This window comes from Microcebus murinus, chromosome 5 (genome assembly GCF_040939455.1).
Source record: "Microcebus murinus isolate Inina chromosome 5, M.murinus_Inina_mat1.0, whole genome shotgun sequence".
Taxonomy (NCBI): domain Eukaryota; kingdom Metazoa; phylum Chordata; class Mammalia; order Primates; family Cheirogaleidae; genus Microcebus; species Microcebus murinus.
In genome coordinates this window covers 15817339-15832765 of record NC_134108.1, presented here as the reverse complement: position 1 = coordinate 15832765, position 15427 = coordinate 15817339, and the positions used below count along the sequence as shown (strand labels likewise).

The window sequence follows — 15427 nt, the reverse complement described above, 5'->3', positions numbered from 1 at the left end:
AACAAGCATTCACTTTCACTATTCAATACTGAAGAACAAAACAAGCCAGTTATCACAATAAAGTTAAATTCAGAGCATTTCTCCTAATTTTTTCAATAACAATTCTTTTTTAAAAACGGCTCACCAGCCCAGCAACTAAATTATCTAAATTCTACTCTAAATGCCCTATGTAGGCCTATAGTCCTATAATCCTGAAGCACTGAAGAATAGAAATGTTTAATTAGCCTTTGGCAAAAGTAAACTGCTAAAAATTTTTAAATCATAATGCATTTCTAGGCCAAATATAGATGAATTATAAAATATTTAATGTTACTGTAGAATAATGTATGCACAATTCATAACATATAAATATTTAAGTAAGTTTATGTTTTAGATTTTGAATTTTAATATAAGCCAAGCTCAAATTTAACACTATAAGTATAGCTATTACACAAAACTAACCTATCAAAACAACCAAGTGAAGGGCCAATAAGCTGGAGTTGAAAAGCACCTGGTCTGTCCCTTTCCCCACGTATAAGTCTCATTTTAAAAACATAAAAAGGCGCGGTGGCTCACGCCTGTAATCCTAGCTCTCTAGGAGGCCGAGGCGGGCGGATTGCTCAAGGTCAGGAGTTCAAAACCAGCCTGAGCAAGAGCGAGACCCCCTCTCTACTATAAATAGAAAGAAACTAATTGGCCAACTGATATATATATAAAAAATTAGCCGGGCATGGTGGCACATGCCTGTAGTCCCAGCTACTCCGGAGGCTGAGACAGAAGGATCGCTCAAGCCCAGGAGTTTGAGGTTGCTGTGAGCTGGGCTGACGCCACGGCACTCACTCTAGCCTGGGCAACAAAGCGAGACTCTGTCTCAAAATAAATAAATAAATAAAAACATAAAAAGAAATCCTAAACATAATACTTTTTAATCAATTACAAAATAGACCCCTTTCTCACAGAAATACTAGCTTCACAGATTTTACAATAATGCAGGGAATATTAACCAAAAGAAAAATTTTGGAAAATTTAGATTTAAATTTTGACACAGATTCCTGATATTCCTGGGAGTTAAATAAGTATTTTAAATATTAAAGTTGTTGAAAATATTATACAGACAGACTTAAATTATTCCATTGATTTCCTGTTTTAAAGTAAAAATGTTTGTGCTGAGAGTGGAACAATCATTCAATGGTTTATGCGTGTGTGTGTACACACACATATATACTTTTCTTCCACACTGTCAAAAGACTCACCCATAAAAATCACCAGTACAAAGTTCACCCAGAATGCAGACTCATCAAAAATATATTAATATCATCAGAAAACCATCAACTAGTATCTAGTTTTTCCAAATTTCTGCTTTGCTAATTCTAGTGATTACCTTCTTATTGGCCCAAATCTTGAGAATATTATTTCCAGATCCTCATCTGTGGTCACTGGATTCAATTTACAAACAAACAGCACATTTTCTGGAGGTTTAATATCTGCATCAGGTAGGTCTCCCACCTCAATTATAAACAAGAACACAAATCAATTTCTTTATTTACTTCCCATTCTAAATATCCTATCCAAGCCCCCAATGCTGATTTCCCTAAAACATTTAAATTTACATTATAAACTGCAGGTTCAGGAAAAGAAATTTGAAACTACGCTGTTCCTCGTATTAACAATATCAATAGCTAATAAATTCCTGAATTATACTTTGTGTGAACACTGTGCTTGGGACTTCAAATATATTACTGGTGATTTTTTTTTTTTTTTGAAACAGAGTCTCACTTGTTGCCCAGGCTATAGTGAGTGCCGTGGCATCATCCTAGCTCACAGCAACCTCAAACTCAAGTAATCCTTCTGCCTCAGCCTCCCGAGTAGCTGGGACTACAGGCATGCGCCACCGTGCCCGGCTAATTTTTTTTTTATATACATATATATTAGTTGGTCAATTAATTTCTTTCTATTTATAGTAGAGATGGGGTCTTGCTCTTGCTCAGGCTGGTTTCGAACTCCTGACCTCGAGCAATCCGCCCACCTCGGCCTCCCAGGGTGCTAGGATTACAGGCGTGAGCCACCGCGCCCAGCCACTGGTGATTCTTAAAACAATCCTGCAATTTCTGTTTTAAATTCAAGTAAAGAAAATCCAAAAACGTTAAACAAGTAACTTGCCAAGGCCACATGGTAATAACCAACAGAGTTGAGATTTGAACTCAGCTCTACCTGGCTTCAAAGTCTCAATTTTATTCAAAGCCCTTACTTTTTCTTTGTTCAAGTATTTGATATATTTTTTAAAAGGAGAATTTATGTAAAGTATATCTACCTTATGAAGTATGAAAATAAAAACCACCTATGATGATACCACCTGGCTTAAGAGCTAAAATGTTCCCAATCCCATTGTCCCTGCTTTTTGGTTTTCCTTTCTGGTCATTCCCTTGCCTGTCAGAGTTGTAACCACATAGTCTGCACCTCCAAGCAATGTATTATTTAGTTTCACTTGCTTTTGAACTTTTGAAAAATATTATCATACTGAAGCTAGCCTTCTGTGATTTTTTAATGCCTAATTCTTTCTATGTTAGTGTTCAAGATGGAATAGCAACAATTCCCAGATAGTGTTTCTATTTTTTTCCTCTCACCCTCACCCTTTGATCTTCTACTTCAGCCAAACTGAAGTCAAGTTCACAATCAACGAGTGCAATTAGCAGAGCACAGCACTTCCTACTGAAGAACCACTGAAGGTGACAGTAAGACAGAATCATGATGACAGTATTGGTTTCATTGTGGGAAAAATATTTCCTGTGAGCCTTTAGATGGGACAACAATATTTCTTTTCCTTTTTTTTTTCAAAAATTTTTTTTGTTTTGAGACAGGGTTCTTTCTTCTCTATCACTTGGGCTAGAGTACAATGGTGCCATCATATAGCTCACTGCAACCTTGAACTCCTGGGCTCAAGCAATTCTGCCTCAACCTCTAAAGCAGCTAGGACCATAGGAGTGCACTGCCACACCCAGCTAGTTTTTTTTATTTTTTGTAGAGACGGGATCTCACTGTGTTGCCCAGGCTGGTCTGGAACTCCTGGGGTCAAGCAATCCTCCCATCTTGGCCTCCCAAAGTGCTAGGATTACAGGTGTGAGCTACCCCTCCCAGCCAACAATATTCCTTCATACATATATTCAAATAATCTTAGAGATGATTTCTGTTAAAATCATCATGTAAAGTGTCTCCTCTTGGATAAATACCTCCCTCCCCACAAAAAATCTTGAAAATTAGAAACAGTAAGAAGCAACAGACCCAGTAAGATTTGCTCAATGTTTCTAAAGTCTATCAAAAAACAACAATAACCTATGTCCAGTAAGAATTATCACAACACAGAAGGCAGAAAACAAATTAGTAAAATAGTAAATAGTAAAATTAGTAAAATAGTAAAATATGCCAATAGTGAGACCCTGTCTCTACAAAAAATAAAAAAAATTGCTGGATGTGGTGGTACATGCCAATAGTCCCAGCTACTTGGGAGGCTGAGACAAGATGATGGCTTGCGCCCAGGAGCTTGAGGTTACAGTGATCTATGGTGCAGTCTAGTCCGGACAACAGGGCAAGATCTTGTCTCAAAAAAAAAAAAAATGGTTATACATTTTCTTCTGGCATAAACTTCCTAAACTGTTGCTGTTAAAAAGTCTGATAATAATCTATTGTTCTTTCCCTTATAAGTAACTTATTGGCCAGCCGCAGTGGCTCACGCTTGTAATCCTAGCACTCTGGGACGCCGAAGTGGGAGGATGGCTCAAGGTCAGGAGTTTGAAACCAGCCTGAGCAAAAGCAAGACCTCGTCTCTACTATAAATAAAAAGAAATTAATTGGCCAACTAAAAATATGTAAAAAAAATTAGCCTTTAATATTTATTCAGATTGGTAATGTCAATATTATTTTTAAAAACCCACAAATCTGAAAGTTCTATTGCATAAAATAACAATAAAAACTTTATTATCTAATCAAATATTTATTGATCATCTACTGTGTGGTAAGTACACCTATTCCACAAAAATAAGAAATGGAAAACAATGCCTTAGTTGAGTCAATTAATCATCTTCTGAATAACTGTTTCCCAAAGGACTTCATGCTATTAGTAATACAGAGAAGGAATATATTTTAAAGCATTCAATTTCAACCCAGGTTTATTTTATCTTTTGACTACTATTCTATTTAATCTTAATACTTGAGTGGTGAAGGATTATTCTTTAATAGACATAAAATTCAGCCTAATAAACACTATTTAAAAATTGGACGAATAATTTCCCAAGACTATTTAAAAACAGAAAAATGAGATGAATATTAAAAAACTGAAATTCAATTAATAAGATATCCACTTCTCACTTTTTAAAAAGACACTTGGCACTATATTGAAAGTGGAGCCAAATTTATTTATTTTCTTATGCATTATTACATAACACCAAATTTAATCCAGAAAAAATTCTTAACTAGATTTTTAATATTTTAAGACTTATCAAAGGGCCAGAAATAAACTTTCAACGAGTACATATTAAATATACTGCAGAACAACTACTTGAACCAAAGTTTATTATCTTACCATCTCTAAAAGAATAGCTTGAGTTTTAGCTTCTTTTTCTGCCTTTATTTCTTCTACTTCTTCAGCTGATCTTCCTTTGAAATCATCAATTTCTTCATCTGCTCCTATTCGACCACTCTGTAAGGCAGAATTTACTTTTAAAGAATAAAAAATCTAAGAAACATGGAAGACATTATTCTTAGTTACATCAAATGTGCTAAAATACAAACTGAAACAAATTTATTGAAACTCTGAAAATTGATTTAAATTAATTTTAAAATATTAGCCAGACTGCATTTCTGATCATAAAATCAAAACATTTATATAGACATTATCTGTTATCCAACTAACTACTTACACTTGTGTTTATATATGTAAAAAAAAAAAAAAAAAAAAAAGAAAAACAAAACAAAACCAACTAACTACTGAATGAAGACGATAAATGATCTTAGAATTAAGCAACAATCCCAACCATAAAGATAAATGGCTTTGAGGTATCATATTAAAACATATGGAAGAAAGGTTTGCGCCATTCCGCAGAAATTTTTGGGTTCTAGCCTGACTCCAGGGTATCTCTAGTTGAAAAGTTCCCTCACAAGATGATGGTTTAATTTGGCCTTGAAGCTCTACTCCTAACTAGAGTTAGGTGGTAAAAAAAACTTCCCCAAGATGTTCATATAAGCTTCCAGAGTTAAGGTTGTTACAGTATAACAGAAACGTAAAAAAAAAAAAAAAATCAGAAATAGATAGCTAGAAAAATAACTATCTCTGTGGAAGAGAAAAAGAACTCTAATTTGTTCTAGTGTAATTCAGCAAGGTAATATAATAATTCTGAAGAAATAAGCTCTAATAGACGAAAAAGCTAAGTCCATTCTAATCATTAACATGCATGTACATTTAATCACAAGAGGGCTGTACTTACATCTAATTGTTCCCTTGTGGGTTCTGGTGATCGATCAGGAATTAATAAATCAGGAGGGTCATCAAATGGATCATCTAAAATCACTGTATGATTTATCCTTACAAAATAAACACAAATTAAATGTTACATTTAAGTTATTTCAAAATCCATATTTTATTTTCATAGATTCTAACAAATAATTTGAGTATCTCTAATGCCAAAAAAAAAACTTCACGAAGATATTACTAATCTAGACATATTTCATAATGAGTGCTGTTTTTCAATGTTTGATATCATATTTACTACTCTACATTACTTTAAGATGTAAATGAACATAAATGTCTTAATCTTAGAACTTTTGCCCTATTTCTCAAAATCTGCATTTAGAAAAAGTAAATTAGGCCAGGCATTCTGTGGCTCAGGGTGGTAATCTCAGCACTTGGGGAGACTGAAGGGTGAGGATGGCTTGAGCCCAGTAGTTCAACACCAGCCTGCGAAACATAACAAGATCCCCGTTTCTACAAAAAAAATTTAAAATTAGCTGGGCATGTTGGCAAGTGCCTGTAGTCCTAGCCAATTGGGAGACTGAGAGGAGAGGATCCCTGAGCCCAGAAGTTTGAGGTTACAGTGAGCTATGATCATGCTATATGCACTCTAGCCTGGGCAAAAGAGCAAGACCATGTCTCAAAGATAAAAATAAAAATAAAAACCCTTCAAGCAGTGTATACCCCACCCACAAAAAACACCAAACTAAAACATTAATAAATTATTTCAAAATAATTATTTCACCCAACATAAGCAATTATAAATAATTATTACAAATGTAAAAATACAAAAGGTCCTTTGTATTATAAAGATTCTTATAGTCTTATATTAATTCACATTGTGGAATTAAAATTATCCAGAAACCAGTCCTATGAATACCAGTCTTATGCATACCACTACTTGTCAAACATCATAATATTAAAACATTCTAGTATATTCAGATAGTAATTTGTAACCACACCTGATATCCTGATATGGTACAAAGTCCTTGTCAACGAAAGTCTCATTAATTTTCTTAATTATGTCCATGCCTTCTGTCACCTCACCAAACACTGTATGAACACCATCAAGGTAATCTAGATTTTCTCCTGTAGTAATAAGAAACTATATAGAAAGACACATAATATAAATATATATAACTCAAACTGAAATTAGTTATAGACTGGCAAAAAAATACTTACAAAAGGAAGACTACATTTACTGCACCGATTCTTACACACTTGTTACTAGAACTAAGTAAAAAGTACATTTTGCTTTATTGTGCTTTGCAGGTAGTGTGTTTTTACAATTGAAAGTTTGTGGCAATCACGTATCAAGCAAGTCTACTGGCACATTTTCCAATAGCATGTGCTCACCTCATGTCTCTGTGTCACAGTTTGGTAATTCTGGCAATATTTCAAACCTTTTCATTACAATCACATCTGTTATGGTAGTCTGTGATCAGTGACATTTGATGTTACTATTATAATTGTTTTGGGGGGTGCCATAAACTATGCCCATAAAGGTGGCAAATTCAATCCATAAATGTCATGGGTGTTCTGACTGCTCCACCAATCAGTCATTCCCCCATCTGTATCCTGCTCCTCGGACTTCACTATTCCCTGAGACACACAATATTGAAATTAGGTCAATTAATAACCCTGTAATGGACTCTAAGTGTTCAAGTAAAAGGAAGAAAGGCACACCTCTCACTTTAAATCCAGATTTAGATATGATTAAGATTAGTGAAGAAGGCATGTTGGAAGCCAAGATAGGCTGAAAGCTAAGGACTCTTGCCCCAGTTAGCCAAGTTGTAAATGCAAAAGAAAAGCTCTTTAAGAAAATTAGAAGTGTTACTGCACTGAATAAGTGAATAACAAAGTAAAAGAGCCTTATTGCTGATATGGAGAAAATTGTAGTAATTTGGATAGAAGATCAAACCGGCCACAACACTCCCTTAAGCCAAAGTTTACTTCAGAGCAAGGCCCTAACCTTCTTCAATTCTATTAAGGATGAAAGAGGTAAGGAAGCTGCAGGAAAAAAGTCTGAAGATAGTAGAGGTTGGTTCATGTGGTTTAAGGAAAGAGGCCATCTCCACAACATAAAAGTGCAAGTTGATGTAGTAGAAGCTGCAGCAAGTTACCCAGAGATCTAGCTAAGATTACTGATAAAGGTGACTACATGAAATAACAGATTTTCCATGTAGAAAAAACCTTATATTGGAGGAAAATGCCACCTCAGACTTTCATAGCTAGAAAAGAGAAGTCATGCCTAGCTTCAAAGGACAGGCTGACTCTCTTGTTAGGCGCTAATGCAGCTGGTAACAAAGCTGAAGCCAATGACTGTTGACCATTCTGAAAATCCTAGGACCCTTAAGAATTACGCTAAATCAATTCTGTGCTCCATAAATGCAAAACCAAAGCCTGGATGACAGCACATCTGTTTATAGTGTGGTTTATTAAATATCTTAATTCCACTGTTTAGACATGCTGCTCAGAAAAAATGATTCCTTTCAAAAGATTACTGCTCACTGATAATGAACATGGTCACCCAGGAGCTGATGGAGATGTAACAAGGAGATTAATGTTGTTTTCATGTCTGCTAACACAAAATCCATTGTGCAGGCCATGAATCAAGGAGTATTTTCGACTTTTAAGTTTTATTATTTAAGAAATACAGGCCGGGCGCTGTGGCTCACGCCTGTAATCCTAGCTCTTGGGAGGCCGAGGCGGGCGGATTGCTCAAGGTCAGGAGTTCAAAACCAGCCTGAGCAAGAGCGAGACCCCGTCTCTACTATAAATAGAAAGAAATTAATTGGCCAACTGATATATATATATAAAATTAGCCGGGCATGGTGGCACATGCCTGTAGTCCCAGCTACCCGGGAGGCTGAGGCAGGAGGATCACTCGAGCCCAGGAGTGTGAGGTTGCTGTGAGCTAGGCTGACGCCACGGCACTCACTCTAGCCTGGGCAACAAAGCGAGACTCTGTCTCAAAAAAAAAAAAAAAAAGAAATACAGCCAGGTGCAGTGGTGTGCACATATAGTACAAGCTACTTAGGAGGTTAAGGTGAGAGAATCGCTTGAACCCAGCTTGAGCAATTTAGCAACACTCCATATCTCTAAAAACAAAGAAATATATTTTGTAAGGCTATAGATGTCTTAGACAGTGACTGTTCTGATGGATCTGGGCAAAGTACATTGAAAACCTTCTGGAAAGGATTCACTGTTCTAGATGCCATTGAGAACATACTTGATTTATGGGAAGAGGTCAAAATATCAACATTAATAGGACTTTAGAAGAAGCTGATTCCAACCTTCATGGATAACTTTTAGGGGTTTTAAGACTTCACTAACCCGTAACAAGAGAAGTAACAAGAGAACTAGAAGATGTGAATAAATTGCTGTAATCTCATGATCAAACTTGAAAGGATGTGGAATTGCTTCTTAAGGATGAGCAAAGACAGTGGTTTCTTGAGATGAAATCTACTCCTGGTGGAGTATGAACACTGTTGAAATGACAGCCAATTATTTAGAATATTACATCAACTTGGTTGATACAGCAGTGGTAGGGTTTCAGAGGACTGATTCCAATTCTGAAAGAAGTTCTACTGCAGGTAAAATGCTATCAAACAGCATCAAATGCTACAGAGAAATCTTTCATCAGTCCATCTACGTGGCAAACTTATTTGTTGTCTTAATTTAAGAATTTGCCACAGCCCCCATCCGCCAGCAACCACCACTCTATTAGTCAGCAGCCATAAACATTTAAGGCAAGACTCGATCCTCCACCAACAAAAAGATTATGACCTGCTCAAGGCTCAGATGATTAGTAGCATTTTTTAGCAATATATTTTTTTCTTCTTCTATTTTTTTACCTCAATATATGACCATATTTGGAGATACTTAGCAATATTTTTAAATTAAGGTATGTACATTGTGTTTTTAGACATAATGCTATTGCACACTTAATACACTACAGTGTAGCATAAATATAACTTTTATATGCACTGGGAAACCAAAAAGTTCATGTGACTTGCTTTATTGTGATATTCACTGTATTATGGTAGTCTGGAACCAAACCCATGATATCTCTGAGGTATGCCTGTATATAAAATGTTAACATGTACACAGATGTTCCCTTAATTGTTTAAAATACTTGGACAAACCATGGCTCAATTTCTTCATGTGTATTCAGCAGAAAAGCACTTATATCAATGGGGTTGTTGTGAGGATTAAACAAGACAACGAATGAAAGGTACTCAGTAAAATCTGTTTTTAAAAAAGAATAAATACTGAAAGGAAATGGGCCATAAATGTGAACAGTGATAATCATGTGTGGTAGAATTGTGGGTAATATGTTACTGTTTGTACATCTGTATATTTTTTCATTTCCTCACAATGGGTATGCCTTACATTTAAGAGGACAAACTAATGTTTTAATATAAAAAAGGGCAACTTTTTTCTTCTAACAAATATCTTTGATTGAAACTCTCTTACTAGACAGTTAAAGAAGAGAATTTTATGAGTTTCTTCTAGTCCTTCATTTCTAAGCAAAGCTCATCTTCTCACGCATTTCCTAACCTGAGATCCATGCTGATCACTGCCATTGTTCACCATGGACACAGTGCCTTTCTTCTTGTGCTTAATTCTCGGTACTTTTTCTGCCTCAAAAAAGCTTGCTTGATCACCATACAGTTGACTGAAAATAAACATCATAAGGTCATAAAATATACAGTCTAAAAATGAAAAAAAAAGTACTAGTAATGTATATGGTTACCAACCATTTCTTTATAGAAATGCCCGTATGATTCCAAATATTTTTCTTGTTTGTAACAGACATTTAGGGAACTTGGAGAAAAATCCTAAATTTGAACTATATTTTAAAATGCAGATTGAGGCCGGGCGCTGTGGCTCACGCCTGTAATCCTAGCTCTTGGGAGGCCGAAGCGGGCGGATTGCTCGAGGTCAGGAGTTCAAAACCAGCCTGAGCGAGACCCCGTCTCTACTATAAATAGAAAGAAATTAATTGGCCAACTGATATATATATATAAAAAAAAATTAGCTGGGCATGGTGGCGCATGCCTGTAGTCCCAGCTACCCGGGAGGCTGAGGCAGAAGGATCACTCGAGCCCAGGAGTTTGAGGTTGCTGTGAGCTAGGCTGACGCCACGGCACTCACTCTAGCCTGGGCAACAAAGTGAGACTCTGTCTCAAAAAAAAAAATAAATAAATAAAAATAAAAAAATAAAATGCAGATTGAAATAAGAGCAATTCTATTTTTCCTCATTTAAGAATAAGAGAACTTACCCAAAAATAGACTCTCCTCCACGACCAGTCCCTGTAGGATCACCAGTTTGTATGATAAAATCCCTCTATAATATACAGGATTCTTTGTTAATTAGCAGAATTTGCTAGGTGGTTTCAATAACAAAGGACATGACTAACATCTACCAACTTACCTGTACATTGTGAATAAGGCAATAATTGTAGTATTTTATTTTGCACAACTTCAGGAAATTCAAGCAGGCTGAAAAAAAGTAAATACTAAATTTATCACAGTAATCCACAAATTATTTTTAAACAAGTAAAAGCACAGTATAATTTAATTTCTAAATAACCATTAAAAGAAAAAGAAAAAACAGTATCCAAAACTATAAAAAAGAGCAGTAAGTCTAGGAAAAAAGCAACATATTTTAAATTGTTGTTTTATGTGTTTTTCATAGGACTTGGGCAACTGAGCTAATGCAGAAAACTGACACTTATCTGGAATAAGCAATCATTTATCGATAAATTGATTAAGAGAAAAAAACAATTAATATAATACTGTTAATATAATGGGAAAGGATCTAGCAGAAGATATGAAAATGGGTACAGATTATATAAATTAGAAAACATAAAACATCCAGGGTCAAATTTTTTTACAGTGGTTAAAATAACCCTTCACAAAAGTGGTTAAATAACCCTTCACTTACCATGATCAAGCTTTCTCATATAAATTAATTTGCTTATCCAACAAACATTTACTGAGTATCTACTAGATGCTTGACACTGCCATCACAAATGCCACTGAACTGTGGTCCCTGCCCTCAACAAGTTCACAGTCCAGTTGTGGAAAGACATGCTAACAAGTTCTCAAGGCACTAAGTTAGAAACCAGAAAGACAGTAAGATCTCAAGGAGCTTACATTAAACTAGGGTCCTCATACCTGAACACAAGTAGTTACAATTCTAGGCATATCTAATTAATACCATTTGTGCCACTTAAATAGTAACATGGTAAAAAGTAATTTAATAAATGCCAAGAGAGTTCAAAAGACATTGTTTTTGGCTAGGGAAATTAGAAGACCTCAGGGAGATTTAAGGCAAGCATTAAAAGAACTAGATTGGCAGAGAATAAAGAGTGAGCATTTTATTCTTGGAAGATATGAAATTATCTGAAAGTGGGAATTTAAATTTTTTGGGGGGGAGGGGAGTCCAACAGACCAGTCAAGTTCTGTAATATTCCAGTATTACTGAGTAGTAGAAGGTGAAAAGCTGGAGAGATAAGATGGGCTAAACTGCCAGAGACTGTTGAATATCAGGCTTTCAGTTGTTTTTCCCAAATATATTTCTGGGCTTCTTGTTAAATCTGGACATTAGGTAAAAGTTATAATAAAATATGTCGTGTGGTTTATACAAAGACCTGAGACAGAGCAGAAGAAACAGATAACTCTGCTTAGGAAGGAGGGTGAGCTTTATAGAAGAGATCATGTTTAATCTGAGATCTAAATAATAAGTAAGAAAAAAAGAATACAACAGTACAAATAAGAAATAAGTAGAAAAGGAGTAGTCTTTTTACTAGGAAACAAAAATAATGATCTAAGCAATGATCATCAATTGCTGCCAAAATCTTTGGATGAAAAGCTGATAGGATCACTTTATAAGGGTCACAAGACCTAACCCTAATGACCAATTTTAACATCACAAAGAGTCAACATCAAGTACCTCCTGAATGTGATATAGCTGAAAGTACACACTATCTTATATCAAATATTCTTGCCAAAAACATTAAACCTGAATCTGATCAAGGCTCTAGAACTAAGTAGCAATTTATAGGAAATAGAATAGAGAAATATGTTAAAAGACACAGCAGGGAAATAATCAAATCCAAAATGAGATAAATTTTACAAATTTCAAACATAGACAAATGAACCAGAGTCCTTCTAGAAAATTTTTCAAGAAAGAAAAGGGGAAGTAGGGAGAATCTATAGATTGAAATATACTTAAGAGATATATGAACCAATTTAATATATGGTCCTTGTTTGGAGCTTAATTCAAATTACCGCTTTTTAAAATATTTATGAGACAATAGGAAAGTTTAAATGATATAAGGAATTATTACTAATTTTCAAAGCATGATAATGATTTGTGGTTCTGGTTTTTTTTTTAAAAAGTCCTTACTTTTTAGAGATACATGCTTAAGTAATGACAGATTAAATTTATTTAATTACAGATCAAATAAATCCAGTGGAGGTGCAGGTATTATAAATAAAATAAGATTAGCTATGTGTTGACAACTGTTAAACAAAGCTGATCATGCACACATGAGAGTTCATTTACATGATTCTGTCTACTTCTGTATGTTTCAAATTTTATACAAAAGCAAAAAAAGAAAAGGAAGGGAGGAAGTAGGTAAGTCTGGATAAGTTTATTACAGATTAATAAGTAGGTATATATATAAGTAGATACCTGATCATATGCTTATAAATACATACACAGGGGCGGACTTATGTTCTTGGTGTTCCAGCCTATCTTAGTAGAACCACTGCTTGTTAATTACATGGGATAACCCTGCCTTCCCTTTAGTTCCTCACAACTCTGGGGAAAGAGGCTCACTTATTTTGCCAGGTGCTGCTCTATATCGATAGAGTGTCAAAGGAACTTAAAGCAAAACCAAGAGATAAAAATAAAATTCCCTCATTCAGTGTCTGGTTAAAAAAAATTTTTTTTTAAATGCCTATAATATTCTTCTAAACCGTGTATCCAGCCATACTTAAAGCCAAGCTTACCTCAGTAACATGAGGCAATTAATCTTCTTTGTTTAAGCCAGTTTGAGTTGGGTTTTTCATTTTCTATTGCTACAACATTTAAGTATGTCAATTTTTTAATTCAAAAGTTTCTTTTAATATTTTTATTCTTTAAGAAAATTTATGAAGCCGGGCGCAGTGGCTCACGCCTGTAATCCTAGCTCTCTGGGAGGCTGAGGCGGGCGGATTGCTCAAGGTCAGGAGTTCAAAACCAGCCTGAGCAAGAGCGAGACCCCGTCTCTACTATAAATAGAAAGAAATTAATTGGCCAACTGATATGTATATAAAAAATTAGCCGGGCATGGTGGCGCATGCCTATAGTCCCAGCTACTCGGGAGGCTGAGGCAGAAGGATCGCTCAAGCCCAGGAGTTTGAGGTTGCTGTGAGCCAGGCTGACGCCACGGCACTCACTCTAGCCTGGACAACAAAGCGAGACTCTGTCTCAAAAAAAAAAAAAAAAAAAAAAAAAAAGACTTGAGAAAGAGCAGAAGAAACGGATAACTCTGCTTAGGAAGGAGGGAGAGCTTCATGAAAGAGATCATGTTTGATCTTAGATCTAAATAATAAGAAGTTTGCCAGAAGGGCAAGAATGGAGAGGAATGTGGGTTAGAGGCAACAGAAGAATGGTAAGGGAGAGTTTGTAATGTTTTGGGGCGAGGGGGCGGCAGGGAGGAGGAAGGAATAGCTGAGTGTGGGAGAAAACTTTGCAAGGCAGGAGGCACTTGTATAGTACTCCAGGTTGTTTCAACCTCTTTGATAGGCTCTGCATTCCATGGGGGCAGGACCTTGATTGTAACAAACTGGTCTCCAGTTTCTCCCTACTCTGATACAGTCTCCACACTGCTTCCCATTATCTTCCCAAAACAAGTATGCCATACTTCAATCAATCTTACTTTTAAAACCTTCAAAGACTCTGGTCATCAGTGGAACACACAAGACTATTCACAATCTGACCTAAACGTATCTGACCAATAGCACTCTGCCACTCCACAACTCGTACCATTCCTTCTGGCCAAGTTGAACTACTTGCCATTTCCAGAAAATTCCAAGCAAAGAAAACTCTCATTCCCACTCATCTTTGAACGAGCTAGTTTAAGTGTTCTACAATCTTTGCTTGCTTCGTTTGTCCCCACGCCTCGACCAAGGAAGAATTACTTCCTCCTCTAGTTTCCATGGCAATTTACACATTCTTCTACTACAACACTTACAAAATTAAAATGGGTTCCCCCCATCAACTTTCTTCAATGGAAAATCAGACCCTCAGGTGCAAGACGCCTCGCCCAGGACTAACCCCAGTGCCTGGCAGGCTCTGTTCATACTCCCGGACACCCCCCTTCCTCCATCCACGCGGGGTGTCCATATTCGTTGCACCAATCACACCCTACCTGCTTTCATAAAGACTTAACTGATTACACACCAAGCAATAGTTATGTTCCTCTCACGAGAACAGAAAGCACAGTAAAGCCACAAAAGTATGGGTATTGTATATGCAGCCCCCGTATCACACACGCGCCCACACACACACCCTCCCCAAATGACTGCAAGCACCTGACTGGCCAACACAAGATACGGAAGAAGGGCTGCAGAGGTTCAAACGAATTCTCACAAAAACTTTTCTATGCAAACCCCGCTAATAAACAGCCCGGTCGCGGGCACCAGCAGCCCAACAGCTCGAGCCAATGGCTACCACGGACTGTGCAGAGAAAGGAAAGTAGGGGAACGAGCTCGGGGACCCTGCGAGAGGCGAGCAGGGCGCAGGCCTCACCGCGCGGCCGCTCCTCGGTGTACAAGTCGATGACGACGTCGCCCAAAGTGGTCTCCAGCAGAACCGCCATGGCGCCCGCTCCTCCTCCGCAACAAGCCCGGGGGCGTGACAGGCGCAGCCAGCGACGTCTACGCCTT

General features: G+C 36.6%; 1 protein-coding gene across 1 annotated transcript in view; it reads right to left on the bottom strand.

Moving 5' to 3' along the window:
- PPIL4 (peptidylprolyl isomerase like 4) overlaps positions 1-15427 on the bottom strand; it is a 33225-nt gene extending 17798 nt beyond the window's left edge. Inside the window, exons 1-8 of the mRNA XM_076002875.1 lie at positions 15291-15427; positions 10920-10987; positions 10768-10832; positions 10043-10160; positions 6442-6584; positions 5457-5553; positions 4556-4672; positions 1361-1485 (exon numbers count right to left, since the gene is read on the bottom strand). Coding sequence (XP_075858990.1) covers positions 1361-1485; positions 4556-4672; positions 5457-5553; positions 6442-6584; positions 10043-10160; positions 10768-10832; positions 10920-10987; positions 15291-15360 — 803 coding nt within the window. The 5' untranslated portion in view covers positions 15361-15427. The remainder of the gene's footprint in view (positions 1-1360; positions 1486-4555; positions 4673-5456; positions 5554-6441; positions 6585-10042; positions 10161-10767; positions 10833-10919; positions 10988-15290) is intronic.